The following is an 18,562-nucleotide window of genomic DNA, read 5'->3' as shown; positions in this document are numbered from 1 at the left end:
AGCTGCAATGTGCCACTTAGTTATCATAATCATCAAACATTTAGATACATCTTGATCAATCTAAACAGAGCTAGACAGATTAGCGTGGTGCTGACTGCTCTACATTCCACCAGCAGATGTCAGCAGTAACCTGCATGTGGATTAAGACTCTTAAAGCTCTGGTCAGATCAGAGCGCAGCAGCAGCCAGCACAAAGTATGAGAGGAGGGGCTGCTGACCTCTTCTTGAAGTAGGCACCCCACCACAGTAAGTGACCTTTGCCTCCTGAGCGTAACCGTTTTGGCATTTACGGACTGTACGTAACGTACAGTTTTTAAACATGTGGCACAAGTTTACGTTTATTTTACAAACTGCTTTATCAAGAAATGTTAAGATTTTAAGATTGACTTAATGCCAATGAAATATAGCTATTTTTTTCTGTTAATGGATATGTGGTAAAATTTACGCTCATATCGGAATTATTTGAGTCGTAGTATAGTTGTATAGCATGTCCACGGGTAATAACTATACTTTATAACACACTTTTTCGCTGCCAGTTGTTTGTAATTCTAATGAGTTGGTGTACTGACCCGTCGGGCTACTTTTACCAAAGTATTTCTGTGAATACAGTGACACGTTTTCTCACAGTTGACTTGTGTCACTTTTGTTTTGCTGGAATCTGTGGGTTTTTACAGGGCATTGGAATCAGAAGCGTTGCTTCAGAGGATCACTTTTCAGATTCCCCACAAGCGCCCACAGTGACTTTAAATATTCTATGAACTGGGAGTGTCCTGCAACTTGCCTTCCTTCATGCGTTATGCTTATGCACTGGAGCGTTTCACTCGAACAGCCGCAGAAATCAGAGTGGAAGGGGAAAACAGGGAAAAAGTTGCTCACTGTGTTTTAAGTGTTAATGTCGATTTGTGCTGCTGTGTGGAAAGTGTCATGCCCCCGCACCCTGCTACCATCTCCTCCTCTCTATCTGCAGTGCATTTTTGTGCGCAAATGTCTACGCACACGTTGCGCGGCTGCGAAAGACAAAGAAAAAAAAAACAGTTGCAGACTGATGTGTCCTGTATCCGCGGCCGTGTGATTAAAATCCAAACTCAGGGGAAATGTACTAACACGCTTTTACAGTCTCCACGGCAGTCTGGGGGCATTTGTAGATCTACATTGCGCAAAGAAACGCGGTGTCCAGGGCGCACAGGTGGGTGCGCTCTCCAAGGTGCCAAACCTGTCTGCGTTGCTCCACCGATCACTCAGCGAGGCGTTTTGGACACAAGTGCACCAAAATGCACCGTTCAGCTCGAATCGAACCTCGGCTTAGTTGTGATCTTTCGTTCCGCGGTGTTTGATAAGTGTAGGGAGGATGGATTTGTATGCATGGTAGTCTTGGGAGAGGAGAGGAGAGGAGAGGAGAGGAGAGGAGAGGAGAGGAGAGGAGAGGAGAGGAGAGGAGAGGAGGGGACATGGGCGGGGCTGAGGCGCTTCTCATTTCCCCTCCATGCTTAGCGGGGCAGCAGGGCTGGAGAGACCTCCGGGGAGCACAGTCGCCAGTCCAGCACGGAGACCCGCCTGGCCAAAAAAACGCGCCTCACACTTGCCAGGATTGCCAAATATTCCTGAAAAATATACCTGCTATTTATGGCATGTGGCTTGTAACTTTACTCCTGCTGTACTCTCTCCAAGAAGGTAAGAGAAAATGAAATGCTTTGGATATTTTCACACACTGAGTCTTAATGCTTTTAAGTTGAATGAAAAGTGATTCTCATATTTTTGAAGCTTTGGGAGAGGCAGCACATTGCTTGTATTTTTGTGCATCATCGAACACCATCGCGCGGTGAGAGATTGGTTGAAATTGATTCTTTCATTTAAAATGTCCAAACCTGACCCCGTGGGAAAGAGTAAATATTTTGAAAGTAAAGGTGTGAAGTGATTTTTCACCTGAGCGTTATGTGGTTTTGTGCAGCGGACCTGGATGCCTCAGATGGTGCTGATAGCACGGATTGTTTTCGCATTACCAACTCCAGTTATGAATATGTAAAATGGCTGAATAGGGAGAATGAGGTGCAAATACAGAGGGAGAGTGAGACAGGAATGAAAACATGCGTCCGGCTGCAATTATGCAAACTGACCTGACAATTTTAGAACACATCCACTCAAAAATGTGCACGCTTGTAAAGTTTGGAGGTGGATGCTTGTGATTTTTCGTATCTTGACGCTTTCATTGTGTAGCCTTTGCTAATTGCAGCTGTTTGGGTGAAGTGTGTTTGGCACAAGCGCTCGTTCCCCTTCTTCTTTTTAGGGTGAGATTTTAAGACGTTTAATTATTTTCCCCCGTGTGATGAATGTTGCCATTTTGAATTAGATGATAAATAAAAGGCCCTTTCTGCCACAACGGCCTTATTACTTTAATAGGTCTACACCCACATAAAGGCCATAATTAGTGTATTCAGATTTGCCCCCCCTCATTTAATTCATTTTGTTCTTTTGAATATCCTGCCTTATTGTTAAATTTTTGTCCGTAAATACATTATAAATTGGTTCATTTTTTTGTTTCTTGTTTGCTTAGTATATTCAGAAAATCCCCGATCCTATTGCAAAGTTGATCTTCTGCTATTACAGTGCATTATAATAATCCTGAACAAATCTGCGTCGAAAATAACAGGAATTCAACACTATCTGTACGCGTGAGTGTTTTTTAGGCCTCGGTCTAGGCTGTATGTTTGGATTCACGTTTCCATTTAGTACTGTCCTCATTAGCTCAGGCCTTGGTGAGGCGCGGATTTATTTAAGAAAAAGTCTAGGATGTGGGGAACTGGCTGGAAGGAGGAATATGGCCGTGCTTAGTGGAAACGAACCAAAATAGGCCATTAGGTGTATTTGCCATTTTAAGTTCTGGCCCATTCTCACATTAGATTTAATTATTTATTTAGTTGATATCATGAAAGCATTTTAACACTTAGCCAAATGTGGGCTGCTTGCATTGTTTTATTTCTCTGCGTTTGACCGCGAATTATTTTATGGGCTTTATCCCACTTGAGAGATGAGGTTTCGCAGCCTCTACGGCTTCTGTGGAAACATATTAATATGCGCAAATTTATTTCACCAAACGGGAAACTCCAGGGGCGTGGGTGCAGATTATAGACTTGCCCGGTCATGTTCCTCACTAATAGCCCACCTGGACCCCACGGACGTGTTGGCGCGCGTGTGCTGGTGCGCGCGCGCGCGTCAGGGCTCGTGTTTCCGTGTTATGTCGGGCGCGTGGAGGAGGGCAAGTGACGGGGACGCCCCTCTGGGTCTTGTCGTCAGATGTTTTGAGTGTTATTTCTGGGGGAGCTAAAGTTATTCACTTCTTTTTATTATTATTTTTTTCTAAATCTCCACAAGATTGTTAACACACAGAAAAAAACACAAGCTGCATTAAAAAAAAAAATGTTTCTATAATGGATCGGGCATTTGGGGTGCAGAAACAGCCACCGCAAGTAACAGAGCTGTAAAAATGTTCACTGCATTTTTCTCATTTAGTAACATATATACCGCATTAAATTGCTATTTTTTCTTTCATTTTTAACTTGCAATTTGAAAAAAAATAATAATAAAATAAATTTAAAATCTGCCATTTTAATTCCAGTCCACGCAGTTATTTAGTGTAATCAGGGATTAATTGACAGTGGATGAAATCCAGTTTAACACATAGGCCCACTGTAGGCCTACATAATAAACTTTAAATTTGAAATCCAATTAATTAAAAAAAAAAGAAAGAGAAAAAGAAAGAAAGAAAATCAATGACATAACTTGAATTTTAATTAGAGGTGTGAAAAGCAGCAGGATGATTCCTCTCCTTGTTCTCTCCACTGCTCACCCCTCCTCTAACAAATAGAAATATGCAAAAATCCCCCACTTCCCACCCCAGTCCAATTCCCTGTGCTTCCTTTGCAAGGCTGCACAATTAAAGCTGCAATCTGAGCTATATGCACCACTCAAAGACAGAGCTGTGTGGTCCACAGGGGTGCCAATCATTACTCAGACAGGGCACAGGCCTCCTTTTTTAAACAGGCCAAACCTACCATTATTTAATTCCACATTTTGCACTCATCATAAACCCTCGTCTTAATGATCGTTAAAAGGAAGAATTCAGAGATGTCAGTCGATTTTGGTTCCTGTTTTCCAACAAAAATATGCATCCTTCATCACGAGCATGCTTAAAAAAAAAAAGAAAAAAAGAAAGAAATCATGTTCTAATATTTGATCACGCCTACACTTAGAACCACAAAATCAGATGATAAATTAAATTTAGTTGTCCTTCACAAATTAATAAAGAAAGAAATGTCTGCAGTCTAACTTGTAGTCAAATGGTGGGCTAAGACTGGCAGTAAAAAGGGGCTCATTGCGCTTCCCCGCTCACCAACAGGACGTCACAGCTCTGTCACTGGCACCCCTGCTCTGCCAAACACCCTGAAATATATAATAAATATAAATGAGATGATCAGCTGGACATAATCACTTTCTAAAAAAAAATGTTTTAAATAAAGAAGCAAACAAACAGTAAGATATGTTTCTAACAAGAACTCTGCGTAACGCCACGGTGACCAAATTGAGCCAGACCTCCTCCAAATTTTATTGGATGCCGGAGCTGCACATTTTCAGAAGGAGGGAGTGTTCTGCAAATGTCAAATCTCTGAAGCAAGTAGTTGTTTTTGTTGGATCTCCCTCTCTCCATCTCCATCTCTCTCTCCATCTCTCCCTCCCTCCATCGCTTCCTCTCGCAGTAACTCCCCTCCCTCTCTCTCCCTCATCACTAGGCAGAATTAAAGGTTGGGGGAGGGGCAGTTTATGCAGACTGTGCTGGGACTTGTGATCCACAGATTTGATATTCACATTAAGAGAGAAACTGGCTGCTTTGATGTGAGGGGGAGCAGGTCCCAGGGGACTGCTGAAGTAGCACACTTTTTTTTTCTTTTTTTTTTTTTTTTTACTGACACAGCACAGTCCAGGGGGGGTTGGTGGTGGTGGTGGGTGGGGTGTGGAGCAGATTGTTGGGGACAGGGTGTACAGAAAGACGGTGGGTGGGGAGCCGCGATACCCCTTCGTTGATTAGATGTAACCTCAACAACCTTCCCCCTACGTCCCCGCCCACCAGCCACCTACTTATGCCAGACCCCTGAGGATTATCCATAAGCTTACACCTATCTTTATCCCCCGTATCTCACCAATATTCAATTCACACCCCTTCTTGCGACGCGTCTCCTCTCAGTGCCTCCTGCGCTGCTTTATGTTTCCACACACAGTTGCAATCCCCGCGCCCCCTTATCAAAAACACTCCGCTCACAACTTTCTGTCCCGAAAACACCTGAAGGATGAGTGATGGAAAGACGGCAGGCCGGGAATGGAGTGAAGGCAGGAGCTACAGTCTGGGTGGGAATGGAGTTGTTTCCAAAATAGCAAGAAAGAGAGATTTTTTGACAGACTACATGGCTGATGCGCACGCCTCGTCTCCACGAGTTGAATCCTACTTTTGACCTTTACCGTGTGCATTTCATATCACTAAAAGATGAAGTGCGCTGTAAATTATTTTGCCATTAAAACGAAATAGAAAGCTGGAGAACGGTGAGAGGAGGACAGCATGTGGATGTAATATGCCTGTGGTTGGGCACAGGGACATCTGGATGTGAGAATGTGTGAATGTGAAACATTGGGGGCTCTGGAGTTTGTTTACCTCCTCATCACAATACAGTTCTGAGCGTCAAGCGCACGCGCGCGTGTGTGTGTGTGTGCACACTCACATCCTGGAGAGGCGTAGATCAGCTGCATTATGCATGATGAAACCTTGCATAGGTTATGACTTCTGCCTCTCTGACATACATATTCATGCATGGCTCACTGGCAGGATGTATAAAATAGTGGCTGCGACTCTGACAGCCTAAGCTTTTGCTCCAGCGGTGCCATCAATGCTCCAACACCTTCCAGTGAGGGCTGGTTGTCTCCCTGGTGCTGTCTGTGAACGAGGTTGATGAAGCCTCCTGGGTGCAGGTAAACTGCAGCAGCAACAAAACTGAAGCCCCACAGCTTTGGTCAATACTGTTGTGAGAGTACATGGTGTCCACATGCTGCTGGGTTTAGATCCTCGCGGACTTTGCTGTGAAAGCGAGTGTAATCAAAATGAACAGGGGCACCACACGTGCAGGACACGCCAAATTATTAAAGCCGTCGTTTTTTAAATGTATCTTCAGTCATTAAATGATTATATATTAGGCAATGATTTCAGTTGTAACCAAACACTAAACTATTTTTGTTGATTATTAATTTCTGTTATTAATTTATTTTAAGAATAAATCAGTTTGTCTCTGCCCAGTTTCTCAAATGAGATGCGTTGCCACTTTACCTTGTTAATATCTTTTGATTTTGGGACGTCAGCTGGACACAATTTGACATGTGAAAATCTCACCTTGGATTCACAAAGTTGTAACGAGTTTATAAAAAAAAAAAGATAATTAATTAATAAATAAATAGGTAAATAATAATTCATTCACAGCTCTATTAATGTAGGAATTACATGGACATGGATAACAAGGAAGGGATCACCTTTTATGTACAGCTTCAGCATCATTTTTATTTGCTTAACTACATTAAGCTGAGAACAATGCAATATAAACCATGCTCACTCTGGAGGCTGGTTGTTGGCTAGTCTGGGGAATGCTGGCTAAACAACATGGTAACTAAACAACCGTTTTTTTTTTTTTTGTTTTTTTGTTTTGTTTTTTTGTTGTTTGTATATTATAAGATAAGGTAAGACAGCAACCACTTAATATCTTTAAAATTATAGTTAACTTACCTTACTAACTTAATGCCTCCTAAAAGGCCACTTTCACTGCAGTCATTTTCACTGAGTCTAGGTGTGTTACTGACGGCTGCACTCCATCTAGGAGAGGTTCTGCCTTTGTGCATTCTGGTTCTCTATTGTGACTTACTGGGATGTTTAATGGAATTTAGCTTTAATTAATGAATGCACCTGTGCTTCACCCACTGTGACAGGCCAAGAGAGAAAGGCAGAGAAAAGGATATGTTGGTTAAATATAAGTTGAGCTGTGAGAAATGCCCCTGGGGAATAGTTTCTTATTCTGATGCACTTGTCACAATGGCACAATGGCTCTGTCTGTCCAAAGTTGTGTGTGTAAAACGCCATTGAGTCAACTGAGGATCAGACAGTGGCACTAGATGCATTAATGTTTGCTGGTGAAGGTGCATTGGTATCTCATAGATTTCTAACACTGTAATTGTGTTGGACTTCGGGGAATCATGGTGTAGCCAAACTTGATTTTCATCTTTGACCAAAATATTTTATCTGGGAACAGCCATTTCAACCATGAAAAAAATACGGGTATGTTTAACATATTATCCAACTTGCTGTCAGTACTTTGTTGGCATTGTGTTTCCCTGCCACACAAGCCATCTACTATATCCTGGTAGTTGCAGGTGGTAATGTTTTATCCACTAGTTTTAAATGGAGTGGAAACTCTGCCAGTCTGACACAAACCAGTGCTGTGCCAGTTGGGCTTTAGAGTGCACCTGGCGTGAAGTGAATTTGTGCCTGACACGCCTAATGGCAGTTTTTGTCGGGTCAGTCATTTACACACAATTCACACCAGACTGTAATGCATACTATGAATATCTGTGTCTGCACTTCACTTTTAGAATCTACCCCTTTTAGCCATACTTGCTCAAATCAGCCACTGTTTTGATCTTGGTAACATTTAAGACAGAATTTGGGATTTGGTCGCTTGAAGTTGTGAAGTTCATAGTGTTTACTGCGTCACTGTTGATAGGTTAAATTATTGCATCGTTGTTGTTTTTTTTGTTTTTTTTATTCAGTCACAGCTTTTAAGTGCAAGCGCCACCATGGCAACACACTTTGTCTCCCCGAATGTGACTTGGCGCTGAGAGCTGCTTTGTAGCGTGCATGTGAATGTATTTATGCCCATGCATGTGTGTGTGTGTGTGTGTGTGGGTGTGTGTGTCAGCTGAGAGCATGTGTGCTTTGCCTGGTTTTGACAGCCTCTGAGTGGTGGGAGTTTGTTCTGATCCCCTTTCTATTCCACTTCCCACTCCATCAGACCCAGTCCCAGTCCCCAGCAGCCCCCCCACCCCACCCCACCCCACCCAGTGCCCAGGCCCCCAGGCCATATAATCTACTGTATGAGAGGTTCTTCTGTTGCCCAGCCCCCCCGAGCTCTCAGGGTGACCCCCTCACTTCTCTACTTTAGTGCTGTCCCCCCATTGGGAGATTATAGATATTGCAATCTTTAATATGGGCTTTATGCTCAGGGGCCATTATCAGTAATCTGCAGAGGGGAGGGAGTCTGACCTGGTTTTGCAGCCCACCATCGGACAGCCAGACACATTTTCATATACCATCTGTAACATGCTGCCCAGCTTTATCAATCTCTAAACCAGGGACTGTAGCACTTCTTTAAAAAGGAAGCTAGAATTATTGACTTAGCCCTCTAGATTGATAAGATAACTGCGGCTTTCTTCGATCTCGTGTGTTGAGCTTAGTGCCAGCACAATGATGACACTGTGGCGGGCGATGATTTATTCTGCCAGGCTTTACTTGTTAATGTTTGTCTGTCAGCATCACCCATAGCTAGAAGCCACGCTTGTTATGATACAGTCTGAACAAAAACGAAAATGCTTTGAGGGGCCAACAGAAGAAATACGTCACATATCCAGTGACATCTTTCCATCCTTGTTCCCTTAGACTTATAGCATGTTTACAAAGTGTACATATTCAAAAATACTCACTCTAAGACTACGAATGATCTACACACAATTGCCATTATGGAGGTATATGTTGTTTGCTATCAAACCTTTCACAAGATCGCGTACACTGTGTTTTAACTCGACAGTGACAACTGATTGGTCCACGGAGAAATCAACAGTCTTTTGCTTTTTTGTGTGTTGCTGTCAAAGAAACCATTCAGCCAATTACATAGTCAAACTATAAATTAGGTAATCAATTGATTATATATGGAATTAAGAGATTAACTGTCAGTTATATCTTTTGTTTGTTGAGAGAATTTTTTTCCCCCCACAATGGGGAAATTATCTATACATATAATGTTTGTAATATTGCTCAAGATGTTTCTCGGATAAGAGAAGTCATCTGAGCTGTTATGTAACTGTGCCACAGATAGTTTAGAAAATAACTAACCAGCATTTGAAATTAATGAGTGTATTACATCTGAAATACTACATTAAAACATATAAGGGTCTCCATTTAACAGGACTGGATAAATATAAATTTACTTTATTTATTATTATGTTTTTACTACTAAAAATGTGATCTTTTCATATCAATTTGAACTAAACACTGTACAGTTACAAACGGTACTGAAAATAGTATTGAGAGACAAAAAAAGAAAAGAAATTTTGTGAAGAAAGTAAAAAGAAAGTAGCACATAGTTATAACTGATTAACTCCCACAGTACAATGAGAGCTAATCAATGTGATTTTGACTGATAAAATCATCTTCCAACTTCCAGAACCCTTTAGAGATGCTTTAAAGACTTTCGTCAATAAGAAAGTGAACATGTAGTGGATGGTGTGTGTCAGATGACATAATTATGAATCTGCAGTGGTCCCACATCTACATCTGTCCCTCAACACTAATTTCTCCTCTAATCTTTCTTATAATGACCCTGAATTTGACACAGCCCCCCTACTTTCCTCTTCTCACTCTCCTTTCTATGCTGGAGGTGTGTGTGTTTAATCTGAGTGCCAATGAACAACATTCCTATGTGTGTGTACATTCGCGAGCGTGTTCGTGCATGTGTGTGTTAAATATGTAAGGAGATTAAATAGACTTAAATCTCTGCGTCTGGCATAGAAATTCCAATCACATAACCTATCAGCATGTCCCCTCCCTCTCTCCCTGTCCCACTCTGTTCGTCTTTGTTTGTGTGTGTGCACACACGCTGTACGGAGGTAGCAGGCTCCTCCCCCCTCCGATCCACCTAAACCATCGCAGGCTTTAGCCCAAATCCCTGGGCTTTCTGCATCACATGACTGATGTTTGCAGCTGGACATTTGACATACATTTGTTATGATTATTTTGCCACACATTTGAAGGACATTCCCGCTGAGTTCAACTCATATCCAAACTGTGATAAATATTGCTTTAAACTAGTGAAGAAAAATTATTATCTTATCTTGACGCTTCATACGTACTTAGACACAAAATATATGAAAGTTCCTGTTTGTTGGCCTTTCACTTCCACCTTGGCCTGTTAAGTGATGATGCCTTGTGTTTGTCCCTGCAGTACACAGTGAGGATGTGGGCTCTACCAGGCTGTACTTTGTGAATGCCTCCCTGCAGAGGGTAACCTACTCCAGCTCGGTGGGGGTGTCCCTGCCCTGTCCAGCATGGGGCACCCCCAGTGCCATACTACGCTGGTACCTGGCCACCGGCGATGACATCTACGACGTGCCCCACATCCGCCATGTGCACGCCAATGGCACCCTCCAACTGTACCCCTTCTCGCCCTCCGCCTACAACAGCTACATCCACGACAATGACTACTTCTGCACTGCCGAAAACCAGGCCGGCAAGATCCGCAGCCCGAACATCCGCATCAAAGCTGGTGAGTTGGATGTACATTTGCAGATGGAGTGAGCTCGAGAGCAAAGAAGTTTTTTTTTCTTTTTTTTTTTTCTGCTGCCAAAAGGTCAAAGCAAAACACAACATGATGAGGAACGGGGTAAAAAGAGACGGTTGTTAAAGCACAAAATGGAGCAGATGTGATTGGCAGCTGCAAAAAGCCCAACCCACACACAGAATCACCTGCCCTAAAATAGCCCCTCTCGACCTGAACACAGACTGACCTAGAACACAGTCTACAGAGAGAACATCTGCATCCCATACTACGTCAGGCCTCGGCCTTTGCGCACACCTATTTGACTGAGCTGGTGATGAGCCGCTGCACTTTACACCGACAAAACCCCCTCAGCTTCATTTCACCATCTGCTATAATGCAGTCAGACCCCTCCCCTTACAGTACTTAGATTTAAATAGCAACTCCACTGTGGTTTTTAGACCAGATCAGGATGAAAATTGGAGGAATAGGTTAAAAATAAAAATAACCTTACTGGCTCATGCATCCTTGTCGACTGTCCTTTCCACTTTATGAAAGGTCAATGCAACAAAGACCATGAGCCAACTTGACTGCTGCTTTATTTTTCTCTCAAACGTGCAAAGTGTGAAAGGGAATTCACTGCTGAATAATAAGGAGATCATAAGGAGGACATGTTTTTACGCACACATCCTGAAATCTTTATTTTTAAAGTGAGTTACACACTAAATGTATACACTATTTCTGCCAGATCTCTTTGAGGCGCAGTGTATACTGATTACTTTAGTTGTTTTCACTACTCTAGTAGAATAAAGTGTCAATCAATATGTAACAGCAGGATATGTAAGAATTCTGTTTTTGGAAGTCTTTACCAGAAGCTTCCATCATTGGCATCATATCCTCTTTTCTGTCCTCCTTCTCCTCCCTACTCTCTCGTTCTTCATACTGTCCTCTTGTGCCAGACTAAATATAGCCACAGCACACTTCTTTAATTATCTCTCATTAACAAACCTAATTGGTGCTTTCCATTGATTAGACCAAGTGAGGCTGCTTTAATAAGCGAGACCTCATCTAAAGTAAAATAGCACATCAGGGGTTTCGGGCTCCTCAGCTCTACAACAAGAAGAGACACGTGAAGAAGAAAGGGAAATTTACCCAATGAACAGATAGATCAATCCACAGTAAGATCAAACTACAGCTGGATTATAGTTACACTGCATCTATTGTTTCGCCCTCCCCCTTTCCCGTCATTCATTCAGGCCAGCCAGTCCCTCCCCCTTCCCTCCTGCCATCAACATCTGTTTTCATATTCTGCCTCCCAACACCGACCTGGACTAATACTCATATTCATTCTAATACTAATACTAGTGCCAAGTTAAGGATTTCAGCCAGGACCCTGAGCTGCATGCCAGCCGGTTGCTGCCTTCATTCCCACATGACCCAAAAGCCCGGCCTCTGGAGTCAAGGGATTAGCATGAACCTAACATCCTGCAGTCAGAGGCCTCTGTCAGCCCCGCTAACTTAGGTGCACAGGTTACAGTCAACAGCAGGATGTGAGTGTTTTGTTTTGTGCCTGGTGGCCATGTTTTTTTTTTGCTAGTCCTGCCATTGAACAATAATTGACAGGGGTCACATTTGAATCACCGTTAGTGCAGATTCACATCAGAGGCGTTTCATTATAGCATTTCAAACAAACTCAACTGGTTTATCTATTTAAAGAAGATGCAAATTTGCGTGCGCTTGCATGTGTTTCCCTCTTTGCAGCAGGAATGTATGCATGCTGTCATCATTTCTGTTACCGGGGAAGGGATTCCAAACCAGTTTCTTAGCAACCTTCAGATACGTCCCAGCTTTCATGTGATGTTTCTAATGAGCGCCTGCTCATTCAGCGGAGTGTAAAATATTGCATGAACCTGCATAAACCAAAACACCCACAGCCCGTCACGTGTGCAGCTCATTCCTTGCATCCTTGCGAAGCCCCGTGCACAAACAGTGGATCACTGTTTCATGATGATGATGATGGTGATGTCACGCCGAAGCTAGGAAATGATTTCCATGATTATCCTGCTTAATAATGGCGCGTGTCATTTGTGGTGAAAGCAGGGGCAGGATTGGGAGAGTTCAAACTATGCACAAGAGTGGTCCGGCAATTTTGAATGAATAAATGTGGAGTGCAGTGATGACTGATGAAAGGGTGTTTTTCATCGTTAACGTGTTGTTTTTGATGATATAAAACAGGTTGGACTAATACTACTATGATGATGTGCTGTTGATGTTCTCTGTCAACACATCCCCTGGAAGGAATATTTCTGAAATAATGAAATAATCATTTTTTTTTTAATTTTATCACTTTTAACATAAAAAAAATGAGTAGTGACTGACTTTCGACCATATTATTTGTAATATTGTTTGTGTCTATGTGTAGTTTTCAGGGAGCCCTACACCGTGCGGGTGGCGGACCAGCGCTCAATGCGGGGCAACGTAGCTGTGTTCAAGTGCCTCATCCCCGCTGCCGTGCAGGAGTATGTCAGCGTTGTGTCCTGGGAGAGAGACACTGTTTCCATTGTCCCAGGTAGGACTGTACACAAAGGAAATTGGAGAGTCCTGGGGTTGGCAGTTTGATTGATTCAATACTGTTTAAGATTTAAGTATGTCTTCATCTTCTGCGCGTATGTGGGTCTCTGTTTGTGCGTGAGGATGGCTGAAGCATCGCTGCGCTCTATGTTTGACTGAACTCTTAACTCGTGTCTTCTGTCTGCTCAATGTTCTGGATCACTGGTCCAGTCCCACTCCTCCTCCTCCTCCTCCTCCTCCTCCTTCATCCCCTAATACATATCCCGTCACTCACTCTCCTTCATCTTCCACCTAGATATTTCCTTCATTCTCTAACTGCTATCATTGCTTTTGTCATCACAGTTTTCCAGGTGATGACAGCCACGGCCTTAAATTGTGCTCGACACTAAAGAAAACCAAACCTTTCTAAGTCGCATGACTGTTTCACAATTTCTCCTCATCGGATCTATTTCTGTCCACTCCCTGCCTGTCTTGCCACCATGTCCTTGAAGAACAGGGCCACAATTAGAGACACAGGATGTCAATAGGACTGTGCCCCCACATTCGTCTTCATTAACCTCATTTGTGTGTTTGAGTGTGTATGCAAGAGACAGAGACAGAGACAGAGAAATGTCGAGTTCAGTCTCTGTCGTCTATCTGTTCGTAAATACTTTTGTGTTCGATTTTTAAGTTGGAGATGTTTCCCTGATTGTTTACTGCATTTAAAACATCATAACAATGCGAGGGAGGGGAATGAGAGACAGGGGAGGAAAACAAACCAAAGGAAGAGAAGCAAGGAGGGTAGTAGGGCAAGAACGGCCTCAGGTCCTGGCAGATGGCGTTTTATATTATATGTATGCAAAATACAGACACTGTGCCACACAAATACACGCACCAAGGTTCAAATAATTTGTCATTTTCAGACAGTATAATGTGTTTTGAGATTTAATGCATCGCATTGACGTGAACACTTAGTGTGTATTATTGTAAAACTGTGATTTCTATGTTAACAAGCAAAACAATTCTTCTGGTTCTCTAATTTTTTCCCACTAAATCACATAGTGATTTCTATTTAGGAAAAGTCTTGAAAACATCTCATAGTGCAGATACACATCTTTCTGCAAAAAATATGTTTCTTATTTGTTGTTTTCCAATTGTGTTGTAATCAGCTCATCTTGATTGATTTACTGATTTGCTTTGCCCTTTCTTCTCTAACCTCAGTCAGACTTTATGTTAAGAGTCCTCAGTGTCGTAGCTGGGTGACAGTGAGTGACAATATGATGATTGTCAAACATAAATAGCTGATCTGGTTTGGTAGTGTGCACATCCAATGTATGGGGTGTTCCTGTGTATACTGTCGTGAGGCTGTTGTGTGTAATTAGGGGTATATAGGTCAGTTGATGAGCAGTGAGTGTGAGGATCAGATGCTGAACATGATGAGCTGCTCACTGAACTAAGCATTCGTTTGCCTGCAACCCACAAACACTCTCAGTCGTGCACAACCTTGACCCAATAATCAACACCATGACCTCGTCGCCCCTACAGCCAATGAACGCAGTCTGCAGAGACAGATCACAAACCGAATATTGTGATTGCACTCTCACTTGGATGAACAAGAGAGATGCATGAACACATACAGTGAATATCCATGTACAGTAGATGCGTGTGGTTATATAAACAGTCCAGAGTGAGACATCAGACATCAGTGATATTCTGCTCCCTTTCTTCCTCGCTCTTCCCCAACTTGGCCAGTAAGGGACTGTCTGGATAAATCTAATGAAGATGTGAAAATTAAAATTGATTTTGTGACTGAAAGCGCTCAGCATGCAAGTGAGTGGCTGATTGCCTGTCTTACCTCTTCGGCTTGGCTTAAGAAACACAGCGGGACATGTTGCAGATGATTTTGAATGAGTAAATCCAGCATAGACGTGCACACACGTCAACCTGGTTAGATACATGCTCCCTTTAATCAAACCAGTGCATTCCATAAATGTTGTTACTTGCTTTTTATAATTCGAGAGGCAGTCATATCATATCATATCATATCATATCATATCATATCATATCATATCAGCTGTAAAAAAAAAAAAAGCTGTGTAATATATGAATAATTGACTAACAATTATATATAATTATATTTCATGTTGATCTGTGTCTTGGTTCCAAATACTTGACTCAGGATGCTATATGTTATTTTATTGATGAACAGGCGCATCGGCTGCTGAAATCCACAGCAAACAGCAAAAAAGTACTAAACCATCTTTGAACTCTTCATCTCAGAGTTGGCTTTGATTGGCTAGTCACATGGCTGAAACACACACACACACACACACACACACACACACAACATCCATTCAAGATACCTTTGTCTGAAGTCGAGCTCATCTCTCCAGTAGTCTATGCATAAATCAGAGTTTACTGTTGTTGTTATTTTGTTAACTTCGGTCAAAAGCGGTGATTCACTGAAGTGACATTTGCGCCACCACTGACTCAATACTGATCCCACCACAGTTCCTTTCTCTGCACCCTGACTCTGCACCCACAAAGAAAAAGAAAGGGTCCTGCTGCAAACAGAGGAGGGATTGTGTGTAGACTCTGATCAGTAGCACACTCACATACTCATTTGAAGGTTGAGTTGATGACATAACACACCGCAGACGTGCCCTTTTAACCCCGACAGGTTCCATTTTGTCAAACACTCGTTACACCCATCTGGAGCGTTGTGTGTTTGTGTTTATGTGTGTATGTGCCCCCTTTCCTGTCCCAATTTCCTATCCAGCCAGGACAGTGACGGGGTTTAAACAGGGGAGGGGTACATCCAGACTGACCTATTTCCCTCTCACTTCCCTGTCCCATGCCAACCCGGTAGTTAAGCTTTGTGTGTGTGTGTGTGTGTGTGTGTGCGTGCGTGCGTGCACGTGTGTGTGACCCTCATGAGACAATGGACGCCCACTCCACTCTGAGCAATGATCTGAAGGAAGAGAGCTGGAGAGGAGACAGAGAGATAGAGGGTTTGTGGACGGGAATAAAAACAACAGTGGGACACAGAGAAGGGTTCAGCTTGCAGATCGAGGCCGTCAGTCTAAGCAGCAGAAAGCTAATGAGTGGCTCCGATGAATAGAGACTGGACCAGCAGATGGCTGCAGCCACATGGTGGTCCACAGAACCATGCCCAACCATGCTCCATCTAATCCACCTGCCACACAGTTTGGTCTTGTTTATGTATGTACACAATGATTTGATACTCATGGCCATAAAACCAGTGCTGGAAAGCAGGAATAGAAGAAGATAGAAGAGAGATTAGAAAAAGGCTACAAATATGTTTTGCACGTGTATACGGCGTTTTGTTGATGGTCGGGGTAATTTAACCTGTGTTTAACCTGGAATTGTGTAAATGCTGCATTATCAGGGCTTAATGCAGACCTGGATTCTAATGGGAGTCACCAGGTGGCGAGGTCACTTACAGGCTACATTACAGATCAATTCTTTGCCCCTCGGGTCTCTGCTGGATGTCAGAAGGTTTAACAGAAGCGGCGTAGCACATCCAAGAGCACACACATCCACGCAAAAAAGCAGAAAATAAGTGTTGAGTGGGATAAGGAAGCTGCAGTAAGTAAGATGATTCATTTGCATAGTTTGATGGTGATGAATTTAACAGCACTTCCACTCTCCCCTTAAAAAATAATTGTCTTGTATGAAGTATAAAATAGTGAAAAAACACATTCCAGACGCTGGAAGCAGAAATTTGGGGTGTCAATTCTGCTGCAAACAAAAGCAATGAATTCATTATCACTCAACTAATCGACTAAACATTGCAGTGTTGCACTGTATGGGAACCATAATACATGTACAAGATGTTTCTCAACTGTTGTTTGGAGGTTGGAGAATCGATGCGCTATATGAAAACATCACTTCACACGAAGTCGCAGTATATTTTGTATATTATATAAGTAGCGGCCCACACATTCATACTCACTTTTCTTTCTACTAATTAAAAAGCTTTTGTCATAACATTGCACACAGGTGCAGGAGAGAGGTGATGAAGGCGGAGGGACCTCATGGAGAGCAGCAGTGTGTTAGGACACCATGTCTGTTTGTAAATCTGTTCTTGTGCACTCAGAGCAGGAATACATTAATAGATACACTTGTCTGGGACGCCGCAGACTCTTGTAAACACCGGTCTGACACACACACAGACGCACACACACTTCTAGTAAGTACAGCCTACAAGCCTCCCCTCGCACATACGTTCTCACAGCCCTCAGATGTAACACAATAAAGCCATTTTCAGATTTCACCTGAATATGGAGTGCTCATTAAACATTAACTCGGGGTACATTAAGGCGGAGGTCTGCTCTGCTGTGTGATCGCCGTCCTGTTGTTGTGTTCGTGCTGCCTGGGTGCATGAGGACGACGTGTGGCAGAGGAGAGCGGGGAGCACGTGGCATCCCCAGGGCTCTTAAAACGTAGCCCCATTGACTGTCGCCCTCTTTCCCCCCAACCCTTGGGCCCTCACATCGTCCCTGTCTCCCCTCTCTCTCATCTAGCCATGCCTCTGTCCCATGTGGCGCACAGCAGGCCATGCGGTGGGGGTTAGTAGGGGACTTGATCATGCAGATGAAGGTGCTGCTATTATGTACATACATATGCAAGCATATGGCACTGACACCAAAACTTAACAATGAGCAGCCTCTGTAAAATGGCCTGCCTGGGGCCTGATAAAAAAAACACGGGGAGGTGAAAGTATATTTTTATTTTCTCACAAGTCCACCCTCCGGTTGAGCTAAATAAGTCAGCGCCGCCTTGCTCTGCAGTTTGTTCACTCCTCTCAGTTGCTCTTTCACTTTCTCTGGATATTTTTGCCCCTCTCACATTTGCCCCGGCGTGTTGAGAGCGACTGGGAGCAGGGCAGGAACAGATGGGGTGCTGGCAGCCATCTTTTACTCAGTTAGGTTGAGTAGGCACGTGGGTGGGTGTGTTAATTAGCACAAACAAACGTGTGTGTGCGTACGTGCGCGTTGTCTGTGCGCACAAGGAGCACAATAGGCGTAATTATCTCTGCTTGAGAGGCCCAGTTGTGGGGGGCATGTAGGGCTGGGGGTGGCGTGGAGAGGCGGAGTTCAACAATGGCCCAACCACAGGCTTTGTGTGTACAGGGCTGACAAGTGTCGGCTATTATTGACTATTTACACACTACTACACGCGCCCGCTCACGTGCACTTAACACAGAAATGCACACTCTATTGCTGCCGCTGTCGCTCTCCCCTGCCTTTTTTCTCTTTGTGTCTCCGTCACACGCGCACAGGGCTCATACACATACGTGCGGCACGGGCATGTTTACAGTGCATCAGTGTATCAGTGTCACTCAGTGTAAGAGGGAGAGATGGGAAAGCCCCTGCGAGC

At 43.3% G+C, this 18,562-nt stretch overlaps 1 protein-coding gene across 2 annotated transcripts in view; it reads left to right on the top strand.

Moving 5' to 3' along the window:
* The first annotated feature begins 1,438 nt into the window (after positions 1-1,438).
* Positions 1,439-18,562, top strand: part of LOC125021414 (Down syndrome cell adhesion molecule-like protein 1 homolog) — a 46,552-nt gene continuing 29,428 nt past the window's right edge. Inside the window, exons 1-3 of one of the 2 annotated variants that reach the window (XM_047607478.1) lie at positions 1,439-1,670; positions 10,298-10,618; positions 13,032-13,178. In XM_047607478.1, coding sequence (XP_047463434.1) covers positions 1,448-1,670; positions 10,298-10,618; positions 13,032-13,178 — 691 coding nt within the window. In that variant the 5' untranslated portion in view covers positions 1,439-1,447. The remainder of the gene's footprint in view (positions 1,671-10,297; positions 10,619-13,031; positions 13,179-18,562) is intronic. The other variant, XM_047607477.1, reaches the window with a different exon arrangement.

The sequence above is a fragment of the Mugil cephalus genome, chromosome 15 (genome assembly GCF_022458985.1).
Source record: "Mugil cephalus isolate CIBA_MC_2020 chromosome 15, CIBA_Mcephalus_1.1, whole genome shotgun sequence".
Taxonomy (NCBI): domain Eukaryota; kingdom Metazoa; phylum Chordata; class Actinopteri; order Mugiliformes; family Mugilidae; genus Mugil; species Mugil cephalus.
This window is presented reverse-complemented; position numbering and strand designations above follow the sequence as displayed.